We start from the raw sequence: 12,925 nt of genomic DNA on the forward strand, positions 1-12,925 counted from the left end.
CATAGACTGACCCACAGCACCCCATAGACTGACCCACAGCGCCCCACAGCGTGTCCAACTTCCACTCCTGCGCCACAGACAGGCTGACCCACGGCGCCCCATAGACTGACCCACGGCGCCCCATAGACTGACCCACAGTGCCCCATAGGCTGACCCACAGCGCCCCACAGCGTGTCCAACTTCCACTCCTGCGCCACAGACACACTGACCCACAGCGACCCATAGACCGCCCCACGGCGCCCCATAGACTGACCCACAGTGCCCCATAGGCTGACCCACAGCGCCCCACAGCGTGTCCAACTTCCACTCCTGCGCCACAGACAGGCTGACCCACGGCACCCCATAGACCGCCCCACGGCGCCCCATAGACCGCCCCACGGCGCCCCATAGACCGACCCACAGTGCCCCATAGACTGACCCAGAGACTGACCCACGGCATCCCACAGACACTCCACAGTGCCCCATAACAACTCCACCCGCCCCACAACTGCCATAAACCGCCCCTTAACTGTGCTACTCTGCCCCACAACTGCCTCATACAGCCCCACACCGCCCCCCACTGATGCTTCTCTGCCCATAACTGCCGTAACCGCCCCCCATCTGCCACAAACGGCCCTGAACAGCCCCACAACTCTGCCCCACATCACCCCCCGCCCCAGACGCAGCGTGTCCCCACCGCTCAGGGACCGGCCCCACACGTAGGGGGCGGCCCATGGTTTCGGGGGGGAACCGAAAGGAGAATCGCTTTGGCATGGGGTCACTGCGGGGGGGCCACGGGGCGCCCCACAAATCCATGGACCATGCGGGGGGCCGCCCCTCCCCCTCCCCTCCCCCCGCCCCTCCCCCACCTCCCGCTTCCACGTTGATGTAGAACCGCCCCTCCCCCCTCCCCCCGCCCCTCCCCCCTCCCCCCGCCCCTCCCCCACCTCCCGCTCCACGTTGATGTAGAACCGTCCCTCCCCCCTCCCCTCCCCCCTCCCCCCCGCCCCTCCCCCCGCCCCGCCCCCGCCCCGCCCCCACCTCCCGCTCCACGTTGATGTAGAACCGCCCCTCCCCCCTCCCCTCCCCCTTTCCCTCCCCCTTTTTTTTTTTAAAACCAATTTTCATATAGCTTTAGTTTATAGAAAACCTTTTCTCCAACTTGCAGCTTCTCTTTCACTTGGAAAGAAATCTTATGGTACAATCTATCATGCTAAGATATTCTTTGTCTAAGGGTTAGAAGCCAATAAGCAGTAGTGGCTGTGGGTTTAGATAGTAGATCTGTTGACAGTTTCTGAAAATGGAGCTGGGCAGTTACGCTGTCATAAGGGTAGACAATCTTCTTTCACTTGCTTTCTGGACTAATGCGTTAAATCAAATGCAATTTAAAACAGCGCTGCTTTTCTTGCAGAAACCCGCTCTACTATCAAAAGCTCAGAATACTTGCCAGCTATACTGCAAAGAATTGCCCCGGAGTCTGGAACAGCAGTTACAGGAGCACAGGTAAGAAGCTTTCAAACTACGCAGATAAGTTACTTATTACTCTCAAGAGTAATAAAAAAAAAAACAAACCTGGAACAATCTTTGTCCATTTAGAAATTCTTTGAAAAAGGAGAGCTTCACTTTAATATTTGCAAGGACGCAGTCCTCCTTTTAAAAGAGGGACAACAGTCCTGCCACGTGTTTACAAATTTCTGCACTATGAGCTCTTTATCAGGTAAAGCTACTAGGGTGCAGGTAAACTGCAAATACCTGCATGCTTCATTTAGTGCTAATGGGTGTATAGAAGCATAGGCGGAAGCTACCATACTACTTACATTGTTGTACTTAATTTCACCCTCGTCTTCCCAATCACCCACTGTTTATAACCTACATATTGCAGTATTTAGCCTAAGTCAGAACATGGATCGTATGTTTCTGCCTGCTGGGAAGCCCTGCAGTCATTTAGGTATTTCCTGTCTCATTCCTGTGACCCAATAATTCTACAGTAAAGTAAATCAGCTTTTTCTTGTAATATAAGATCAGTTTAGAAGTGGCACTCCTCTGAACGAGTTACAGTAAAAAGTGAATAGATTTGAAATGTCCCCTTATCACTGTATGTATTATAGCAGATGAGATTTTAATTGCCAAGTTAGAGGGCTGTAAGCTCTTTATGAGCTCATAATTTGGTAATGGTCAAGCAAGTAAGCAACATAGCTACTGAGGACAGTTACTAGCCCTGGGTTTTGCAAAAGAATTGCAGAAAGAGAAAGGAAAATAACCACCTAGCTACATGCTGTCTAGAACAAAAAGACCAAGGAACAGAGGTATAAAAATGCTACTTGATTTCAAGAAAGCATGCAATCTGTAATTACTTTTTAGCTTATGGCCACTCCTGACAACTGTAGAGTTGACTAATCCTAATCAAGAACTTAACTAACGGTATCAAGAGCAGCTTGGTGTACTTCTTTAAGAACAGAAAGTCTGCAAAGAAAAATAAGCTGGGAAGCAATAGATTCATTTTCTGAATGCTGTTGGCTTGCTTCAGTAGTAGGTTTCCTATTTCAGCATGCTTTGGGAATTGGCTGGCAGGAGACCTCCACTTTGTCATATCACAGGCATTTGTCAAAGGTAGCTATAACCTTGCATTCTGTTGTAAATTCTTATAGTTTGTAAAGAGTCAAAAATACGGAGTTTTATAAAAGTTCTCTGAACTGCACTGCTCCCTATGAAAAAGAACATGGGGGGGGAAAGGAGACTTAGTTCATTTTCATTAGTAGCCTGTAATACTCAAGTCTTGAGCTCCCAAGTTCCAGAGAGCAGTGAATAGAAGGCTTAAAATACAAATAAAACGCATCTTATTCTTAGCAAACAAAATTAAACAATGCATGGGGTTAACTTAACTGCACAGGAAAAATTCACTAGGTGATTAAAAAGGTTATCAAAAGGAGGTCTACAAACTCAGCCTCTGCACATTTGCTGAAAGGTGAAGATTCTGGTCAACTGTAAAATTTAATAAACAAGATTGCCTAGAAATTTTCCAGTTCTGTACTTCACTCCCTGCTGGAACTGTTTGAGTGACTAGCATGCAGGACTCATGCTAGCACCTTAACAGTTCAAAAGGCAAAAATAATTGCTGTTTATGTCCTTCATTCAGGCTGCATCAGAAGAGACTCTTTCTCCAGAAGCAGTCCCAGCTGCAGGCCTATTTTAACCAAATGCAAATAGCTGAAAGCTCGTACCCAAGGTCAAGTCAACTGCCACCTTCATGCCAGGAGGAGCAACAACAACAGCAGCAGCAGCCACCATCCCAGTTCAGCCTGCAGCAGCCTCTGAGCCCTGTGATGGAGCCTTCCTCAGAACAAATGCAATACGACACTTTCTTCAGCCAATACCAGAAGGTACAGCTGGATCCACTGCCACCCTCCCAGATCACCAGCTCATCACGGTTGTTATCACCAGTTCAGGTGCAGCAGCCACCACAGTCCTTACAATATTCATATGAGACTTGTGAATTGCCTGTTGTCACCTCTTCTGAGCCAGACTACCCAGACCAGTGCCAGTATTCCATGGACCCAGCACAACAGAACAGTGTAGCATTGCCTGACAGTCAGAGCAGCTCAGCATCTCATGAGTCCCAGTCAAACTATGATGCATTAACCCTCTCGGAATTGCCTGGACTGTTTGATTGTGAAATGATGGAGACTGTAGATCCTCAGCACAGTGGCTATGTCCTAGTGAATTAATAACATGGGGTGACTAACATGAGTGGAAGACAGGACTGATGGAGAAGCATGTGAATTTTTGGTTTTTGTTCCTACCCCAAAGTTCATGGTAATTTGTCGACCCTTGAATTAACAGGGGAATTAAAAATCCACCTGACTGGAAGAAAAGCAGGAGGTGGTGAGAAGTGTTTGGCCACTAGCTCCTCTTGCTGGCGGCAGGGGCTAGAGAACAGACAGTGCAGTCTCATCCCACAAAGAACTAGTTTGCATAGAAGGAGGCAGAAAAAGTGGATTTTAGAGGAAGGAAATAGCCCCTTCTAAAAAAATTGGGGAGTTTGTCAGCATTCGTCTAACATTGACTTGGAGAAATGAGAATAAGTGTACATTGTATTGTACTTCTTGGCAATAAAAGCAATAGTTTTCATTGAAATTCAGGGTAGATTTGGGTCTGTGCTGGTGGCATCTGTAATACTTCTGAAGCAGTAGCATGAGGTGGAATTAAAGGAAAGTTGCACTTTGGCATCCAATTGCTGGTTAAGCTACTGATCTGGAACTACTCCACGATAAGTCTCTGAGATGACCAGGCATCTCAGACAGCCTCCACTTCCTCCTGCTAGCAAGTAAACAGTATTTCTCAAGTCTGCCAAGGAACTTTTAATTGGCCACTAAGGGAAGCTTCTGGATCTCTGCTAACTGACATCTTCACTTTGTCAAAAGATACCTGGAACCGACACAGGGCACCACAGTGGTTTGTAGAGACCTCTGGGTGGGGATCAGAATACTAAAGGATAAAGGATTAGCTAACAGAGAGATAGAAGGTAAGAAGTACCATGAGAAAAGTCAAGAGCTGCAGCCAATGGCATTTTGGGGGGGGGGGGGGGGGAAATCTACCTGTGTGGCTTTTGAAATCAACTGCTTTTGCAGGGAGGCCTTTGTGGAGGGCTCTGTCTTGGAGAAGTTCCAATCATTGGAAAGGATCCATCTGTCCTTCTCTTGCATTTTAAAAACAAGCAAACAAACTGTGTTTTGAATTTGCAGTACATGTTGCTGGTGGTTTCTTGAGCTTTGTATATTTGGACAATTATTTAGGGTTTTAGAAATTAAGGATAAAAACAATGAGCTTAAAAAAACCCCTGTGAAGTGATAGTGCTGTGCCTTTTTCAGTTCTTTATCAGCCTATATGCTTTTTTCTGAAGAAAGTAGACAATACCCCATTTATATCTATATCTGGCTATAGCCAAAGTCCCTTCAGAGCACACGTTCCACCATGTGGAACACAACGTTTAACTTTCTTAGTGTTTTGATTGCTCATGTATATATAACATTGAAAGTATTACAGCAATATTTAGCATCACGAACTGCTGATGTATCAACCATTTCAAGAAATACTAAACTCAACAAGGAGTTGTGTCTCCAGAACTTTCAATCATGAGATGCGAGTCATAGGAGATTGTTTAGGAATCTGCAGGAAGTTTAGATCTCTAGTTTGGGTTCTGTCTCTAGCCTTTAAGTATTGTGGGACATTAACAAGATGACAGGCAAACAAGGCTCACAGCTAGACAGTTCAGCCCTTTTCTGAGCAAACATTAAGCACAATTGCAGATTCATTAAAGCACAAAGGATGGTAGTGAAACTACGCTGATCACATATGTAGAAAACACCACTGTTTGCTGGAAAGTTTGGTGATCTAAGGTCTTTGATACTAAAAATAACGAGGGTGTAAGAAAGGGGGGTTATCAGCTAGCATTTATAGAATTATAGCAATAAGACTGGATTTAAATGTGGAATAGGAGGACTTTAGTCACTGCATTGTAGGTTGTGAGAAGGAGGGAAGGGTTTAACAACTAACAGAAGGCACCTTGCTTCTTGTATACTACAGTTAGAGAGGCAACTCTAATGTAGCCTGCTGTGATACCAGTCCAGTTGTACAGCTGGACTCAATCCTTAAGTGCTCAGCTTCTACCTCTGATATCAGCGATTCTCAAGGCATCAGCAAAGGAGAGTTTAAAGAACAGGGATCACATCCATACACTATTTATGTGATGTATGATGAAGAGGGCTAGAAAGCTCTACATTAAATAGCTGAGATAAAAAAGGTTTTTATTGTGTAGTTTCCCTTCAAAAGGAAACTCATCTGACATGCTGAGGAGCTATGGAACACAGAAACCCCTATGACACCCGAAGTGACTACCAAAGGGAAGGGAAACAGCTTGACAAATACTGCAGCATAACAGGCCAGGCATTTCACTACTGGGAAAAAAAATAAAAAAAGCAAGAGTCCTGTCCTTTCATTCCTTCTTCCCTGCCACACAGCATAATAAACACTTGCTAGAATTTTAATGTCTGACCAAGCACTCAAGGAACTACACAGTGAAAACTGCTAACGGGACACACAACACCTATGAAGACAGGCCTAGTTCTGCTCCAGGAGCTGGGTTACTTTCATAACTATAACCACTTCCTTCCCCATCCAACTCCAGGATACTGTACATTTCAGGACGCCAAGATAAAAATAGTTCCATTCTTGAGTTCTGCGACTCATTTATCAGGATGTGCCAACTAGTCCAAGCTCATTTGAGCTTTTCAATGCTGGTAAGGGGGAAGCTACAGTGTTTTTTAATGTAGTTTGGACTGACTCTTCCCCTCAAGCAAACGTATATTTAACATTTCATGTAGTTTCCTTTAAGCCAATTAGAATAAAAGGCTTCTAATGCCTTCTAATAAGGCAGAGTATCCATTGGGTACCACTTCGTACTACTTCAAAGTTGTTTCTTCTGTTCAAATCTGTTATGTCTAACACTAGAGAACTGTGTACACTACTGTTAGCACAATTATTAGCTTTATTATCTTGTATTACAGACTCCTTTGAAGAGACTTTGGTGTGATGTATATGGGGTAAAAATTTCATATGGAGAAAAGTGCAATATGTGTGTGTGGTACGTTCTTTAATGTATTTTTTTAAGGAGTTAGAGGGTTTAGTCTCTGCTTTGAGATAAATGCACTAGTTTTGTGAGCTCCAGTTTGGCAAGTTCATCTGTAGTATTTACATGTAACTGATAGGCTGGACTCTGTAAAGCAATTACAGTGTATTAATACAAAATAAAGAATATGTGCATTTGATTTTTAAATACCTAGTGAGCTAAAGCACCCTCTGCCACTCTTGTGTTCTTAGCGGCCTCTTTATGTATTATACTGAGGCTATTTTCTCTGAGGCACCAAGCTACAAATGACAAAAAAGAAAATGAAAGTCTACTGCAAATGCTGGATTTTCTAGACTGAAGTTGGCTTCCTATCAGTTTGACATACATAGGGTAGTAGATAGCACTGACTTTTGAAGGCAAACATGAATGGACAAAGCATTCTAAGAGCTTCAACAAAAAAAGCTGCATTTCTTTACTATCTGCTGTGCCATGGAATGTCAAACACTTCAGGAGCCTGCCTTCGACACTGGGAAGGTCATCTGTCAGTGGTGTATTACCTTGACTTTGAAAGAGGAAAGTTATTCTCAAGTACTATCAGTTTTGACATTTTTCCACATTAATTAGTATACCCTATCCAATGGGTGATACAAAAGCAGTTTAATGATGGTCATATAATGCTAAAGCCTAGGAACACTGTGCGAAGGGGCATGGGAGTTTGGGGACTGCCGGAGGGACTCCATCATAACTTCCTGAGGAACATAATCACAGCATGTCATCCCATGCTCCACTGAGAAGTACCAGCCTGGATTTGACCAGAATAAAGCACTTACAGAGGGAGCCAAGAAGCCTTTAGACCACGTGCCCAGACAGGACACCAGTAACGCTGTGCCTTAACTCTACACCAAGGCTGACACATTTGACATTCCTCTCATGGCTGCTTTCCCACTGTACACTGCTCTTCTGCCGACTCCTAAAACCCCCGCTACAGTCTTGGGCGATGACCCAAGTGAGAAGGGTGAAGCGCTGCATCTGCCTGCATGCCCTGCTTAACCAGAGACAGCAGCCAGCGATCACAGGATGACTCAAGCTGCACAGACAGGGGCTGTTAGTCACTCCTTCCCCAACAGCAGCGCAAACAGGCTACATATAGGACAGGAAAAAAGAATGCAAATGCACTTTCCCATAGAGACAAAGTCTTTCACTGCTAGCAGTCAAAGCAAAGCCAGAGAAGGTCACACCTTAAGGGGTTACCTCAACTAACCTTACAAGCTGTCTGGAAAAGTCTCCCCCCCTTCCCTCGTTCCTGAGGTGCAAAGGCTAAGCGCCCTCCTCATCCCAGTGGAGATGGGAGACAGCCATCCCCCTCACCCACATAAATTCTGACTTACAGACTAGGTCAGAGCCTTTAAATCCCTTGCAGAGTTGCAGAGCACAGCATTTCTCTGCTGGGCCTCAGGCCAGCAGAGCTTTCTTTTTCAGTGTTATCCGGCTGACAGTGCTCATTTAAGTCCCTGGCAGATCGATCAGCAGCAAGGCTGTCACAGGAACACAATACACACGAGGTAGCAGCCGACTATCAGCACAGTTTACGTACGGGGTGAAAGCAGAATCCATACACGTCTCTTCTGCTGACTAGGCTTTTACAATCTGAGCATAGCTTTGAAACCGTGTCTGAATTCGGTGCCTAACATGTCTATGGGCGTGAGCTTCAGCCTCTGTTCACCTTGCACCAGAATCCTAAACACATTCAGGATAAGCCTTGAAAAGCTTCATCCCCAAGTCCTTTTGGTAGAGAGCAAAGCAAAGGGGAGAGGCGGGGCAAGATGAGCTGAAGGAAGAGTGGAGAGAAAGCCCATGAAAGAACTGCTGCATTAGAAAGAGGGAAAGGGTAACTATCTAGGAGAGGGTTGCAGGAGTAGATAGCCCCAAACAGCAAATACTCTCAATGACAGCTCAAAAAGACACAAATCCCCACCCACACATGCGCTGCAAAAGCCTGATCCCTGCACGTACAGAGCGGGAAGGACTTCTGCAGACCAGAATGCAGACTTATGGCCAGAAAAGCTCCAACAGCGATACAGCGAACAGCTGGAAGCTGTAGTCTTGCAAGGCTCCAGCCAATCTAGACACCATTCCTCCTAGTACAGGCACATTTGCATATTTGGACAGGGAAACAGCACCAGACAGCAACAAGGCATCATGCATTTACCAGGAGCTATACTGGCTTGGGCACTGGAAGGATGCACCTACCCAGCTGCAAAACAGAGTTGGCCAATTTCCCAATAACAAGAGCAGGTCTGTCAGCTGAAAATGAAGTCTCCCTCCCTCTGCAGCTCTCCTTGCTGAGATACTAACTCAGGATTATCTGAAACATCACAGACAAGCTACAGAGCTCAGCATAGTCCTCAGATAAACAGCACTGCCCAGTCCTTTGCTGCTCAGAGGAATACTCCACCTCACAGCCATGCTTCTTCCCTGCTTGGGTCAAGCCCTCCACACCACCTACATGCAAAGGCTGCACGCAACACCCATGCTGGTTTGCACTTTGCTTACACGTCAGGGAATTGTGACACTTGGAGCCAAACATTATAGCACTGACGGGCATCATCTGTTTTACAGCTACAGCCAGTGCAGGACTGTTTGCATGCAAATACAAGCTAGTTCCTTTCCTGCAGCTCCTCACAAGAGGCAGACTTTCTCCCACAGTCAAACATCAGGCCCATAAAAGCAAGCACTGAAATAATAAATGCTTCACCAGCACCTGTTCTTGACAGGCCCAGCACCCTGCCGCCCAAACAAGGACAACTTTATTTCATGCCTACTGGTGAGCATACCTTCAGCTAGCCCTGGCGAAGCGGCAAATGCAATCAACACAGCAGAGCTGGAAATTGAAGAGTAGTACACAAGCCAGGCAAAGCGCTGTCTAAAGCCATGAGAGAGACTTTGGAGGTTTTTCTCTCCTGATGACCTATCCATTTTTCATTGGGACCACGTGCTTTTTAGATTCAGTTCTCCTTTGCCCCTTCTCATCTCAGCCTCCAGGAGATGAGGGGACTATTCCCTTCCTGCTGCCCACTACCTAGAGAAACGTGACATAAACACAAAGGCTGATGTGAATGGAGACTGAATGGGAACATCCAGGTGTGAAAGCACTGAAAGGAACAAAGTGTGGGAGAAGGGCTTTAAGAATAGAAGGTGTAGGTGGCATCTAGATTAACAGGACATTCAGATCCCAGCACATGGTGAGTTAATCCTGACAGCTCACAGAATAAGTGGAGGGTAGAGGAGTGAAGCAGTCTGAGAGACTGATCCCTGTAAGCTCCTAAAGGGGCAAAAGGTACACTCAAAACCAGCATCTCGCTGCCAATCTAAGAAGCACCCAAGAGACATAAGGAGAAGGCCATAGGTATCACTCCTGTCTTCCACCTCCATCATTGCAAGGAATCCTGACCACATCACATGCAGACACACATCGTGGTGCTTGTGAGCACGTGGGCACAAGAGTGCAAGTGAGATCAAGTTTATTTTAAAGTGAAATCACATTTTCCCCTCTTGTAAGGCCTCACATTTTTGCAATGCTATTTTCCACATTAACTGAAGAAGAACACAAGGTGTAGGCAGGATGTGTTTAGGGAAACATGCTAGGATTTATGCTGGTTTAGGAGACTTAAGAAAAACAAACCAACCCACCAGTTTTATCCTAATGGCTGTTATTTCCAAACAAGAATGGAGCTGATGGGAAGATTACTTATAATATAAAAAAAAAAAAAATATTGTGGATGAATTTTGCAATTAATCACCGCATCAAATAGCAGCTGGATTTACTTCAATCGGAACTTAAATAAAGAGTTAACAGTCAAGTCAGATGTGCACATCCTAAAAGGCAGAGAGGGCTGCATTTTGGAAATTATCTGGTAGATCTGAAAAGGCTCAACTAAGTTTGTGTTCACACAAAAAAAGCAAGGACTCGCATAATTTATCCCCAAGATGGACAGCATGGGTAACCTCTTTAAAGGTTCTTAGAAGATATTTCTGAAGGAACTGATCCAAGAGAAGGACTTGGTCACTGGACTGTTTAAGCAGTTTCAGACATGCGAACCTGCCTGACAACAAGGCATATTCTAGTAAATACTGTTCTATGCAGACATATAAGTAAGTGTAAAATCTTTACTTTTATATAAAGTAAATGGAGAGAAAGGGCATCCTCTTTGTGTCTAATGGCATGCCCTCCTAAAAGGGTCATGACACAGAGGAGAATATTCTCAGAAGCAGAGTTGAAACAAAAAGGCGCAACAGCAACAGACTGATGATAATCAGACTTCACAAATACTGAAGCAGGGAATGCAATGTAAGATGCGACTTGCAAGTATATTTAGCTGCTGCTACAGAGGATGTGACTGAATGCAATGCTGTATGACAAGCAGGAGGTAGAACCTAATCTCTTAATTTGTGTATTTTCTAATGAGGGAGTAGAGCATGACTATTTAATCATTTATAAGAACACCCTACACATGAAATTGAAGAAGATTTAAGACTGAATATAAAATTAGAGCAGAAACTAATGCCCCCTCACCTCCCTTTCTCCCTCCACCACTCGACATGCAGAGTGCCAAACTGGAAAATGGTGCATAAATTCTGTAGCCCTGATCCCAATGGGGAAAAAATACAAGGAACATTGCCAAGCAGGTCAACCGAGTATAGAGTTGTAAGTTAAGACAACAAACATGTTGTGATTTTTGCCGATTCGGATTATTTTCTTATGGGAATATTATATTGCATGTTTGGAGGTCAGATAGCAGAAAGCTCATTTTAACTACGATGAAAAGAAAATTCTAACTGAGTGAATCTCACAGGGAATCAGGTACACAGAACCCCAAAGGAATTAGAATCAGGAAAATTAATGGTGAAATAGGGCTGATTTAGCTGCTAAAGCAGGAGCCAGCCTGGGGCACATGGAACAACTAGCAATGGCTGTTATTTTGGCACAACAGAAACAACAGGACAAAGGCGGACGGGAAACGGAGGAATTGATAAACTGATGTTTGATGTTATAACATCGTACATGATAACTGGAAAAAGACAAGTTAAGTAGCAGTGTGGACCAGCATAAATGGAAACAGGTGCCAAGAGATTGGGTCCAAAGTCAAAATGTGCAGAAGAGGAGGCAAGACAAAGACAAGTCATCTCTCCATGCCACCCCAGCAGGCTGTCACTCTGCAAGCACACTTATGAGTACATTTTGTACACAAGTGGACAAAAACAGCCCACAGCAATGAAAATTGTCTGGTAGCAATTCCTTTTTCAGAGGGTTTACAGAGCCCTCCAGTATTCAAGAGAGAAGTAGGAGACTTTGTTGTGTGTTTGAAATTGACACCCAAAAACCTCACAATATACAGGCTAAATGGGAAGGCTCTTTTGTAAGTATAAAAGGATGAGCCTCCAGCTCCAGCATTTAATACAAATAACCCTCCTTATAAACAAATGCCACAGGTGAAGGAAGGCACAAGAAAAGCTGGCGCAGGAAGATCAGCAGGGAGGTAAAAACACGGGGGGGGAGGGGCAGAAGAGCCAATTTGAAAGCTTCACCAATAAAGGGTATTGGTGGGGATGGATATGCCTCTTACTGTTAATGGCAATTGCAAAATAATGAACGTTTCTGCCTCTGCTGCTTTAAGGATTATAGGAGGTTATTACAAAGCATCTGTACTATTGCATACACCTCAAGATACAGAGAGTAACACTGTGCCACTGACTAAGGTTTCCAAGTATAAAGGAATATACTCTGTGTGGAATAAACCATTATATTAACCTGATTTGGACAGGGTATTCTGTTTCTCAGTGGTTGAAAATTAGTGGAACAAAGATCAATTATAATAAAGCGCGGACATCCAGACAGACTTAGAAATTTTAGGTTAATACGAGTATAAAATCCCAAGACAGAGTGGAAACTGAAACCAGGGAAGAGACCTGCCTAGCTCACAGTATCGTCTAACTTAAGAGAAAAGACCCCCTAATGAAAAAAAATCAAACCCATAGTTTCAACAACAGAGAATACTATTCAGTGCCAATAATTTACTATCCACAAGCTGACATCAAACAGCAAAACTATGTATTATGTCAGAAAAACAACAAATATTACAATGGATAAGAAGTTAATCCTGGGAGCTCACATTGTAAAAGGTGGGGGCTGGGAGGGGCGTAAACATTGAGAAACTGAACCTTGTCTGCTCTTAAAGGGGTCAAAAGGCATATCCAAAACCTGCACATCACCACCATTCTAAGAATAACCACGGAGACGCAAGCAGGATGACCTAGGGCACC

General features: G+C 44.5%; 1 protein-coding gene across 1 annotated transcript in view; it reads left to right on the forward strand.

The window, feature by feature from the left end:
* Positions 1-4,518, forward strand: part of SIK2 (salt inducible kinase 2) — a gene marked incomplete at its 5' end in the record, with an annotated part of 58,966 nt that extends 54,448 nt beyond the window's left edge. The window contains 2 exons of the mRNA XM_082493839.1: positions 1,391-1,482; positions 3,116-4,518. Of these exons, the coding sequence (XP_082349965.1) occupies positions 1,391-1,482; positions 3,116-3,704 (681 nt within the window). The 3' untranslated portion in view covers positions 3,705-4,518. The remainder of the gene's footprint in view (positions 1-1,390; positions 1,483-3,115) is intronic.
* Between the last annotated feature and the right edge of the window lie 8,407 nt (positions 4,519-12,925).

This window comes from Vanellus vanellus (assembly GCF_965231255.1).
Source record: "Vanellus vanellus genome assembly, chromosome: 21".
NCBI classification, from domain to species: domain Eukaryota; kingdom Metazoa; phylum Chordata; class Aves; order Charadriiformes; family Charadriidae; genus Vanellus; species Vanellus vanellus.